The following is an 11,931-nucleotide window of genomic DNA, read 5'->3' as shown; positions in this document are numbered from 1 at the left end:
TGCCCAGCAAAGGTTTATACCAACAAAATGGAAGGACGGTAAAAAGAGGGAAAATCGACCGTGGATATCTAAGGAAATAAGGGAGAGTATCAAATTGAAGGAAAAAACATACAAAGTAGCAAAGATCAGTGGGAGACTAGAGGACTGGGAAATCTTTAGGGGGCAACAGAAAGCTACTAAAAAAGCTATAAAGAAGAGTAAGATAGATTATGAGAGTAAACTTGCTCAGAATATAAAAACAGATAGTAAAAGTTTCTACAAATACATAAAACAAAAAAGAGTGGCTAAGGTAAATATTGGTCCTTTAGAGGATGAGAAGGGAGATTTAATAATGGGAGATGAGGAAATGGCTGAGGAACTGAACAGGTTTTTTGGGTCGGTCTTCACAGTGGAAGACACAAATAACATGCCAGTGACTGATGGAAATGAGGCTATGACAGGTGAGGACCTTGAGAGGATTGATATCACTAAGGAGGTAGTGATGGGCAAGCTAATGGGGCTAAAGTTAGACAAGTCTCCTGGCCCTGATGCAATGCATCCCAGAGTGCTAAAAGAGATGGCTAGGGAAATTGCAAATGCACTAGTGATAATTTACCAAAATTCACTAGACTCTGGGGTGGTCCCGGCGGATTGGAAATTAGCAAACGTGACACCACTGTTTAAAAAAGGAGGTAGGCAGAAATTGTGTAATTATAGGCCAGTGAGCTTAACTTAGGTAGTAGGGAAGATGCTGGAATCTATCATCAAGGAAGAAATAGCGAGGCATCTGGATGGAAATTGTCTCATTGGGCAGACGCAGCATGGGTTCATAAAGGGGCAGGTCGTGCCTAACTAATTTAGTGGAATTTTTTGAGGACATTAACAGTGCGGTAGATAACGGGGAGCCAATGGATGTGGTATCTCTGGATTTCCAGAAAGCCTTTGACAAGGTGCCACACAAAAGGTTGTTGCATAAGTTTAAGATGCATGGCATTAAGGGGAAAGTAGTAGCATGGATAGAGGATTGGTTAATTAATAGAAAGCAAAGAGTGGGGATTAATGGGTGTTTCTCTGGTTGGCAATCAGTAGCTAGTGGTGTCCCTCAGGGATCAGTGTTGGGCCCACAACTGTTCACAATTTACATTGATGATTTGGAGTTGGGGACCAAGGGCAATGTGTCCACGTTTGCAGACGACACTAAGATAAGTGGTAAAGCAAAAAGTGCAGAGGATACTGGAAGTCTGCAGAGGGATTTGGATAGGCTAAGTGAATGGGCTAGGGTCTGGCAGATGGAATACAATGTTGACAAATGTGAGGTTATCCATTTTGGTAGGAATAACAGCAAAAGGGATTATTATTTATATGATAAAATATTAAAACATGCTGCTGTGCAGAGAAACCTGGGTGTGCTAGTGCATGAGTCGCAGAAAGTTGGTTTTCAGGTGCAACAGGTGATTAATGAGGCAAATGGAATTTTGTCCTTCATTGCTAGAGGGATGGAGTTTAAGACGAGGGAGGTTATGCTGCAATTGTATAAGGTGTTAGTGATGTCACACCTGGAGTATTGTGTTCAGTTTTGGTCTCCTTACTTGAGAAAGGACATACTGGCACTGGAGGGTGTGCAGAGGAGATTCACGAGGTAAATCCCAGAGCTGAAGGGGTTGGATTACGAGGAGAGGTTGAGTAGACTGGGACTGTACTCGTTGGAATTTAGAAGGATGAGGGGGGATCTTATAGAAACAGATACGATTATGAAGGGAATAGATAGAATAGATGCGGGCAGGTTGTTTCCACTGGCGGGTGGAAGCAGAACTAGGGTGCATAGCCTCAAAATAAGGGGAAGTAGATTCAGGACTGAGTTTAGGAGGAACTTCTTCACCCAAAGTGTTGTGAATCTATGGAATTCCTTGCCCAGTGAAGCAGTAGAGGCTCCTTCATTAAATGTTTTTAAGATAAAGATAGATAGTTTTTTGAAGAATAAAGGGATTAAGGGTTATGGTGTTCGGGCCGGAAAGTGGAGCTGAGTCCACAAAAGATCAGCCATGATCTCATTGAATGGTGGAGCAGGCTCGAGGGGCCAGATGGCCTACTCCTGCTCCTAGTTCTTATGTTCTTATGAGAGTTGAGATGGGATTTTTAATTGTTTGAGTGGGAACAAAGATAGCAGTTAAGGGTTACTGTATTCACTGTATTGATTTGCATTGTTTACGTGGCGATTGTCAGCTATTTCCTGGTGTGATGTAAAATATAATTTAATACTCTAAGTAGTCAAGTTTGTTTAATACACCATATCCCTATTTTTCCCCAAATCACTCCTGGAGTGAGGTGTCATTTCATCACAGTTTTACCAAATTAAGATCAAATATTGGGGTTCCTGTCCCGTATCTCATCCACTGTTTTCGTCTGGTCTGGGATTGTAACATCAGACCCTCAGCAATGGGGTTGACTGTTAATTGCTCGCAAGGGAAATTAGAGATTGGCAATAAATGCTGATCTTGCCAACAATGCCCACATCCCATAAACAAACAAAACAAACTATACACAATAACCGAGAGAAACTGACTTATTCTGTCAAAATTACGGGATTGTTATTTCCGAAGCAGTATGAATCCGATGAGCAAACTAAGTCCTGCAAATCCCGTAAGAGTTCCCACAATGATCCAGACAAGCTTCATCTTCTCAGCGTCAGCCGGGTCTGTGAAAGGAAATCACATGCTTACGGTTAAAGGACGGGGAATGGATTAGATTCTCGTCAGTCGGTGACATTTGAAATGGTAAAGTAGAGAAATGAAAGCAGGTGGAATTCAGACTGAGCAGATATTTCTATCTGCTGGACACCTGGAATAACAATGTCAGTTTAAACTCAGATCAATTTGATTTATTGATAATGCGGCAGGCCAATCTTATATCGCACACTGACCACTTGCTGGCCATTCTGGCTGACTTGGTAACAGTGCAGCAAAGTTCCACAGATGGAAAGAAAACCACCAACAGATCCCCAGTGGGTTCCGTTCTGTATCCTCCTCCGTCCACACCAACATTACACTGTAGGGGAGTGACTTTTGGATAGGTGGTGTGTATTGTGTGACCGACACCACTAATGTGACCAGGTGATCCGTATAAACAAGATGAAGTTTGTTTTTAAACATGGAGGAGTTGAGTTGAGGAAAGGCAGAGCAATGGGGACTGAGATGAAGGTAAAGTTCTCTATATTGGAAGAGGAAATGTCAATGACACATCAGTTAGCAAGATGGAGTTTGTCTAAAAGATTGTGATTGCAAAATTAACAAGGAAGAATTTAGAGAGTTTTAGATTAATGGAACACCCTCCAAAGAGAATTAACCCATTCAAAAAAGTGACTTAAATGTGTGAGTGGGATTGGGACTAAAGTTCAGAGTAATTGTGTTGATTCAGGTCATTGCCAATGTTGGCTGTGATGGGCAGCGTGCCAGGCTGAAAGGGAGCTAATGGGATGGGTTTTGTTTAGTTTATTCCCTCGAGTTACTGACTGGGGTGAACTCTCCTGCTCTTCTTAAGCTACTGTCATGTGGCCTCCTGCATCTCCCAGAGAGAGCGGACCAGGGCTTGGTTTAAAGTCTCGTCTGATCATCCTCTGATAGAATTGTTCCGAATTCTCAATCATTTTGCTGAAGCAAATTGAGACAAACTATTCCGACTTGTGATATTCATTCTTCAGCACGACAAAGAAGAGATTATCGGGCCATTATCACATTGTTATTTAGGGAGCTTGCAGTGCACAAATTGGCCGATACATTTCCTACATTTAAATAGGGCCCAAGCTTTACAAAGGATTTAATTGGTTGTAAAGCACTTTGGGACAACTGGAGTTGTCAGTAAAGGTCCGTATGGCTTGGATTTTATGGAGGTGAGAGTTCCTTGCTCATCATTTGGAGAGTTGGCGGGGACGACTCGACAGCATCACTGCCATTTCCTGCTCAAATTAACTCGGGTCCGCATTTGGAAAGAAGTCCCAGTCCCTCCATGCACAGCACTACAGTGACTGAAAGAGGTACTGCAGCACTGTGCCTGAGACAATGTTCCAGGAACTGCATTGATGGTAAGTAGCAGTGTTCCCAGAAAGGGGCAGTCCAGTGGCGATTTTGGAGTTTTTAAATGTAAACCTCGAAGATTTATTGAGAAGAAAAGAAAATTTAACCACACACAATTACATAGTTAAAATTGATTTCACAATATTTTCCCCCAAAAGACTCCCTAATTGATCAGACTCATAAATAAAATTCTTCCAGGCAATACTCCCTAATATATGTTTAAATATCAAAATCCAGTTAATATTAACCAAGGCACAACTGCTGTAACTTGACTGAAAGTATCCCACATGATCTCTCAAACCACGTTTCCCTCAAATGTGAAAATCAAAGACCTTCAGAAACTGCTTTTCACAGTCCAATACATTTCCAGACTGCCTGGATGGTTGATTCAAACATCACGTACTCCCAGCCCAGAGCTGTTTCCAAGGGATCTTTCCCCAACAGCCAATCCCCAACCAGTTCAACAGCTCTCCTCACATATCCTTTTCCCTTTCATCTTCAATTCCAGTGTGTTCACTCTGTATGGACATTGTGGGCAATTCCCTTTGTCAGAGCAGAGCAGCAGGAGTAGGCCATTCAGCCCCTCGAGCCCTCTGTATTATTCAACTGGGCTATGGCTGAGTGTTGACCTCAGCACCATTTTCCCTCACTATCCCCATAACCCTCAATATCATTGGCACCTAGAAATCCATCAATCAGTATGTCCTGCACTAGATTATGTGCTCGAGTCTGTGAAGTTGGATAATGTAACTTGTCCTTACTTATTACAGTGAGCTGGGTTCCATTCCAATCGATATCTCCCCTCACTTCACAATAGTAGATGGCAGCGTCACTGAGCTGAATGTTGCTGATTGTCAGAATGAAGCTGTTACTGGACATGTTTCGAGAAGACTGGAAACGCTCGGAGAAGCCAGGACCCCATCGTGTGTTGTTCAGTATCTCATCTGTTAAAATCCACTCGATGTAAGCTGGTTGTTGTCGGTACCAATGAACATCAGCGTATGTCACAGCGGCGTTATACAGGACGCACTGTAACCGTGCACTCTGACCCTGTCTGATAGGTTCTGGGGCAGGAGACTGGATAACCACTGGGGCATCTGCACCTTTGGAGAAGCAATATTCATAACTTAAAAGAGTATCTGGATTTACAAAGTAGCTCTGGTAGTTAACAATAGAATCGTTGGTGCCTCACGGCGCCGAGGTCCCAGGTGCGATCCCAGCTTTGGGTCACTGTCCGTGTGGAGTTTGTACATTCTCCCCGTGTCTGCGTGGGTTTCACCCCCACAACCAAAAGATGTGCAGGGTAGGTGGATTGGCCATGCCAAATTGGCCCTTAATTGGAAAAAATGAATTGGGTACTTGAAATTGTAAAAAAAACCACAGAATCACTGCAGTGGAGAAAGAGGCCATTCAGCCCATCCAGTCTGCACAAACCCTCTGGAAGAGCACCCTTCCTCGGACACTCCCCCACCATCCAAACAAAATCCTTAAATTGGTACCAATACCCATTTGAAGACCGCATTCCACCACCAGCATCAGGAGGGGGACTCCCCATTTGGATAAAAACTAACCCACTTCGTGTTTCTAATGGTGACCTGGGGGAGTTCCTCATTGTTAAGTACTGGCTGCCATGACATCAGGAAGGGGGAGGGGGGCCTGTGAAGAGCTACCACCCTGTCCAGGTTGCTAACCCCTCTTCCCACAATCTCAACCTATGACCCCAAACCCTCCCACAATCACCTTTGGTCCGAGTCCCTCAGCCTGAGCTTGTTGTGGGCCACTGGTTTGACTGGTGTTTGCAATGTGCAGCTCCCTGTCTCAGGCACCATGGCCATGTGGAAGGCCCACCGCTGTCTATGTATGTGCCTGATCCTTCACAAAGGAAGCAACATGGGCCTCTCCCTGGATCTCAGGCCAGTGAGTGAGACACCCCATCACCTGTATCAAGAAGCGGGCTTTGTGTCCAAAAAAGTGTGAACATTTGAGACTTCTGAGAACCACAAGACAGAACACGTGGTGTGAAGATTAATGAGAATAATGGAAACTGTACTTACTGGTTACATTCAGCTGTGTTCCATTCCCACTGATATCTCCCCACACTGAGCAGTAATAGACGGCAGTGTCACTGGGCTGCACGTTGCTGATTGTCAGGATGAAGCTGTTGGAGTCGATGTGTCTGGAAGGCTGGAAACGCTCAGAGAAACCTGAATCCCGGTCTACATAATTCTTTGCATCAAGTGCTAAAATCCTCTCCCTCTCTTTCCCTGGCAGCTCCCGGTACCAAGAAACTTTTGTGTATCTCACTGCGGCGTTCTGCATGGAGCAGTGGAACCGTGCAGTCTGACCCTCTGGGACACGTTCCACACTCAGAGGCTGGATAAGGACTGGAGGTTTCTTACCTTTAAGAGAAAAATATCAACAATTTATAAACAGGTGCTGAGGTTGCAGTCTGGGCTGATTCTCCGCTTTCCCAGCCGCGTGTTTCTCGGTGGCGCGCTGTTCCCAGGCAGCGCGATTCTGCCTTCCCGCTTGTCAATGGGATTTCCCATTGAAGCCACGCCACAGGGAAAGCCCCGGGCGAGGGGGCGCTGCCGGCGGCAATCGCAACGGCCAGAGAATTGCAGCCTTTCTTTCTGCTTTTCGTAGAAGTGCCACCCTCCGATCAGAGACTCGGGGGTCCTCGATCACAGGGTCAGACCCATTATTGACCTGTCAATCCCTTCATGCTCACATAATCCAATGGAGCTTCCCAAAAAGAAATGATGTGGGGGTGTTGCTGCCTCTCCAGCCACCCGCTGAGTTCCCATCACCTCCACAAGATTCCACCCATTGTCCCGGCCGCACTGAAGCCGCCAGTTAATGTGTTCCTCACTCACATTCAAAGTGTGGGGCAACTATTTTGTGGCCCTTGTCCTATTAGCTGAAGGAGTTGCTCAATTCAAGAACAAACCTTTGTTTCTTTAGTCCACATTCCAGCAATTCTCATTGATGATTGGAAAGTGAGCATTGAGCTGCTCAATAGTTCAATAAATCGTTGTCGATGCCACCAATCTGTGTGGCCAGGACTGCAGGGAACAAAGCTCAGGAAGAGTTCCCACCTCCGGGAGGGGAGGGCAAAGAGAGCAAGCTGGAAAATCTCACACACCTGATGGCCCACACCCTGTGATTCTAAAAGAGATCGCTGCAGATTTAGAGAATGCACTCGTTACAAATTTCCCAAATTCCTTCATTTTAGGAACAATCCACGGGGACATCGGCCGGTATTCTGCGCTCGAGGCCGCTGAGATCGGGAAACCCGCTGGGATCGGCGCCGGGCGACAGACCCGTTCCCATTCTACCAGCCCCCCGCCCCCTGCAACCTGAAACCTTCTTCCTCACTATTAACCACCAGCTCAATCTTTGTGTCTTTCACAAACTTACTGATCCTCCCTCCACATTCTCATCTGTATCAAACTTCAGCAACATCTCTCTCTTTTCATCAAGATTCAAGTTCTGGGCGGTCAAGTCACTGTTTTTAAACTCAGTCTTTGTGCAATAACATTATTTGGAACAAAAGTAATAAAGCATCGACATTACTCACTGGTTACATTCAGCCGGGTTCCATTCCCAAAGATTTTCCCCCAAATCCCACAGATATAGAGAGTGGAGTCACCGAGCTTCACATCTCTGACTGTCAGAATGTAGCTGTTACCGGGAACATCTCTGGAAGGCTGAAACCGATCAGACAGACCTGTCGCCCGGGAAACCTCGCCATTTGCATCATGACTCAATATCCATTCATGACTTTGTGAGCGGTACCAATGTACATTGTATAAATCCACAGTCTGCCCTACATTCTTGCTCTGTAAGTCACACAGAAACGTCACTGTTTCACCCTCAGGCACTTTCACAATTTGAGGAGATTGAATAAGAACCGCCCCTGTCACATGACCTGTGAACAGAAAATAACTGAAGATCAGAACAAATAAGAAAATACAAAATAGAAGCTGAAACACAAGTTATTATAAAATCCCGTGTAGATCAGGAATTAATATTGTGCATTGTCATCAGTAACTTGTAGCCCAGTTGCTTTATCCACACCCTGAACTTCACTGTCTCACATCGCACTGTACTGACCAATAATGTCAGCCCAGCATTTTGTGCTCAAAGCCTCGCGTCTCAAGTGGGATTTGAACTGAGCCAAGATGGACACAGTGGGGAGGATTTGAGGGATAGAACGATGTCCTGGAGGTTGGTCAGATTGACCAAATGTGTGCTGGAGTTATGAATGGCTGCTTGCAGGCCTTAGAGCCAGGAACAGAATGTATTCAGCCAGGAGCAGTGCAGTTTCCTCTGTTAAGCGTGGTCCAAGTTTAAATTATTGATATAAATGGTAAACAAGAGTCATCCCAGCACAGAACATTGTAGAGCTCCAATTCCCGTCTTCTCTCATTTATTTGTTTATTACCTTATCAAAGGAAATCTAAATATATAACATCTACAAGTTTACCTATGTCTACTCTCTTAGTTAGCTCTTCAAAGAATTCTGTTCAGTGGCATGGTAACACAGAGGTTAGCACTACTGCCTCACAGCACCAGGGACCCAGGTTCAATTTTGGCCTCGGGTGACTGTCTGTATGGAGTTTGCATCATCTCCCCGTGTCTGTTTGGTTTCCTCCGGGTGCTCCGGTTTCCTCCCACAGTATAAAGATATACAGGTTAAATAGATTGGCCATGGAAAATTGCCCCTTAGTGTTCGGTTACGGGGATAGGGTGGGGGCCTGACCCTGTGTCATGTGCTCTTTCAGAGGGTCGGTGCAGGCTGGATGGGCTGAATGGCCTCCTTCTGCACTGTGGGGATTCTCTGAGTCTATGAATTGATTTGGTCAAGAATGACACGTCCATTTCAAGTCCATTTTGACTATTCATTCTTCTCTTTGTTTTTAAGAGTCTAAATTTTTTTAGTGGTAATTTCATTATGTTTCATACAACTTATGTGATACCAAATTGTCTATAATTCCCAGGACATGTTATATTTCCTTTCTTAAGTGCAACATTTCTCTTAATTTTATTTTAATTGAGATTTCTAATCACATTGTTGGATGTCATTTCCTGTCTGACTTCACTCTCTTTCCTGGCTTCTTGTGGTTTCACATCAAGGATCCTATCAGAAGCTGAGAAAGATAAAATCCAAAAGTCTATGAAAATTGATAAAATAATGATCTCCCATTGCGCACGCTGGGTAAACTGATCTCCTGACCCAACGATCGTCCAACAATCAAACTGGATCTCGAGAATTTCTGACCCCTTTGAGTTCCCAACGCCCCCTGCAGCCTACGGCAACGTTACTGGATTCAGGAGCCTCAACGCAAGGGACTGGATTCAGGAGCCTCAACGCAAGGGGCAGGGTTCTGACCCTCTGGTGGGCAGAACATTCCAAGGTGGCTTTCTGAGATTCTCAACTCTGCTGAGGCACCGAGTGGGACCTCTTCACATCCCCCTCAACATCACCACAGGATTCCCATTGGGAAGCTCGGATCACTCACACTAATTAGATCAGGAAACATGCTCACAAAATTCCTGACTGAAGCATTGAGGCAGAAAAATGCCTGGAGTTGTGTCAGAGTCACTTCAGCCTTCAGCATCTGTATATTAAACATCCTCCTCAGTGTGCTGACCCCCTCAGCAATCCCTACACCTCCCATTCCCATTCACACAGACAGCAGTAAATAGGGGCACACATGTTTGGGGGAAAGGCTTCAATAGGGTGACTGTTCCTATGAGACGGATCAGGCTCCTCACAGACATGAAAGGGGTCTGGAGGATTTTGGGATGATAATTCAGGAGCAGTTTATGAATGGTGGATTTGAGGAAGAAATCCGCTGGCAAATTAATTCCCTCCATTTAACATTCCAGGACGGAAAATAATCCAATGAAAATCATCACGCAAATCAGGAGAAATGGGAATTAAAGAATTAACGAGGTTTTGTTAATTTTTAAATTAAATTTAGAGTACCCAAGGAGCAATTTGGAATGGACAATCCACCTACCCTGCACATCTTTGAGTTGTGGGGGTGAAACCCACGCAGACACAGGGAGAATGAGCAAACTCCACACAGACAGTGACCCGGGGCCGGGTTTTAACCCAGGTCCTCAGCTCCCTAGGCAGCAGTGCTAACCACTGTGCCACCGTGCCGCCCAACGATGTTTTGAACATGAAGAGTGAGACAATTGTGTCTGTGGATTGCCGGCCGCTGGAGTTTCAGAGTGGGATCACTGAGCTGGGGGCTCAGTGTTGTCTCTGATGCTGTATTTTCCCATTGAACCATGAGAACCCCAAACTATCCCAACTCTTAAACAGGAAAATCTGACTAAAAACACACATCACCCCCAATAACCAGAAAATCAACTCAAAAACATAACGATGTGCAAGCAGCCCCAGGTTACTTACCCACCACCATACAGAGGGTGAGAGTCAGAGCAGAGAGAGCTGGGCAAAACATTCCAAACAAAGTCCTTTTGCAAACACACAATTCTTGTTTCTTTCACACACTCTTCTATTCGATGTTGCTGTGAATGATTGCGGGATGTCTCAATATTACTTCCTATTTTTACTTCTAGAGGTGTGACAGCACGGTGACATTGAGGTTATGACTGCTGCCACACAGCGCCAGTCACCCGGGTTAGCAATGCTGCCTCACAGTGCCAGGGACCCGGGTCAGCTGCTATCTCACAGTGCCATGGACCCGGGTCAGCACGGCTGTCTCATAGTGCCAAGGACCCGGGTCAGCACAGCTGTCTCATAGTGCCTGGGACCCGGGTCAGCACGGCTGTCTCACAGCGCCAGGGACACAAGTTCAATTCCAGTCTTGGGTGACTGTGTGGAATTTGTACATTCTCCCCGTGTCTGCGTGGGTTTCCTCCGGGTGCTCCGGTTTCATTCCACAGAGAAAAGATGCACAGGTTAGGTGGATTGGTCATGCTGAATTGCCCCTTAGTGTCCAAGGCTATGCAGGTTAGGTGGACTGGCCATGCTAAATTGTCCCTCAGTGTCTAAAGATGTGCAGGGTAGGTGGATTGGTCATGCTAAATTGCCCGTACTATTCAAAAGCTTACATGGTGACATGGGGATAGATGTTGGGCGGCACGGCAGCACAGTGGTTAGCACTGTTGCTTCACAGCTCCAGGGTCCCAGGTTCGATTCCCTGCTTGGGTCACTGACTGTGCGGAGTCTGCACGTTCTCCCCGTGTCTGCGTGAGTTTCCTCTGGGTGCTCCGGTTTCCTCCCACAAGCCGCGAAAGACGTGTTGTTGGTGAATTGGACATTCTGAATTCTCCCTCTGTGTACCCGGACAGGCGCCGGAATGTGGCGACTAGTGTTAACGTAAGCCTACTTGGGACAATAAAGATGATTAAAAAACAAAATTAAGTGTGGAGGAGTGGGCCTTGGCGGGGGGCTCGTTCACAGGGTCAGTATAGACTCAATGGGCCCAATGGCCTCCTCCTGCACTGTCGGGAATGTTTCTGTGATTCTCTGATTCATTCCCATGGAACAGATTGGGTTACTGAGGGACATTAAAGTGGTTTTGGGGATGATAATTCAGGAGCCCCAGCAGCAGACTTCAGCAAGGTTCACCCTGCGTCTCCACAGATACTCGGAGAGCTCGTCAGTACTGAGCAGTGGAAATGGCTCCATTTTATTCTATAGACAATGGTCTCCATCCCCTCACTCTGATGGTGTTTTTTAAAAATAAATTTCGAGAACCCAATTCATTTTTTCCAATAAAGGGGCAATTTTGTGTATCCAATCCACCTACCCTGCACATCTTTGGGTTGTGGGGGTGAAACCCACGCAAACACCGGGAGAATGTGCAAACTCCAGAGCCGGGATCGAACCTGGGAC

At 45.7% G+C, this 11,931-nt stretch overlaps 1 protein-coding gene across 1 annotated transcript; it reads right to left on the bottom strand.

The window, feature by feature from the left end:
- Positions 1 to 2,240: 2,240 nt before the first annotated feature.
- Positions 2,241 to 10,668, bottom strand: LOC140428357 (uncharacterized). The gene is made up of 5 exons (XM_072514743.1): positions 10,480 to 10,668; positions 7,630 to 7,980; positions 6,104 to 6,448; positions 4,811 to 5,152; positions 2,241 to 2,674 (listed from the first exon to the last, which is right to left on the bottom strand). Exons 1-5 carry the CDS (start codon positions 10,529 to 10,531, stop codon positions 2,568 to 2,570), a joined length of 1,197 nt encoding a protein of 398 aa, XP_072370844.1. The 5' UTR covers positions 10,532 to 10,668; the 3' UTR covers positions 2,241 to 2,567.
- Between the last annotated feature and the right edge of the window lie 1,263 nt (positions 10,669 to 11,931).

The sequence above is a fragment of the Scyliorhinus torazame genome, chromosome 1 (assembly GCF_047496885.1).
Source record: "Scyliorhinus torazame isolate Kashiwa2021f chromosome 1, sScyTor2.1, whole genome shotgun sequence".
NCBI classification, from domain to species: domain Eukaryota; kingdom Metazoa; phylum Chordata; class Chondrichthyes; order Carcharhiniformes; family Scyliorhinidae; genus Scyliorhinus; species Scyliorhinus torazame.
This window is presented reverse-complemented; position numbering and strand designations above follow the sequence as displayed.

Coding starts and splice junctions, on each gene's coding strand:
- LOC140428357 (XM_072514743.1), bottom strand. CDS start 10,531: ATGTTTTGCCCAGCTCTCTCTGCTCTGACTCTCACCCTCTGTATGGTG. Junction 6,449..7,629: donor AACCCGGCTGAATGTAACCA/GTGAGTAATGTC, acceptor TTTCTCTTAAAG/GTAAGAAACCTCCAGTCCTT. Junction 2,675..4,810: donor AACCCAGCTCACTGTAATAA/GTAAGGACAAGT, acceptor TTCCTTTCACAG/ACCCGGCTGACGCTGAGAAG.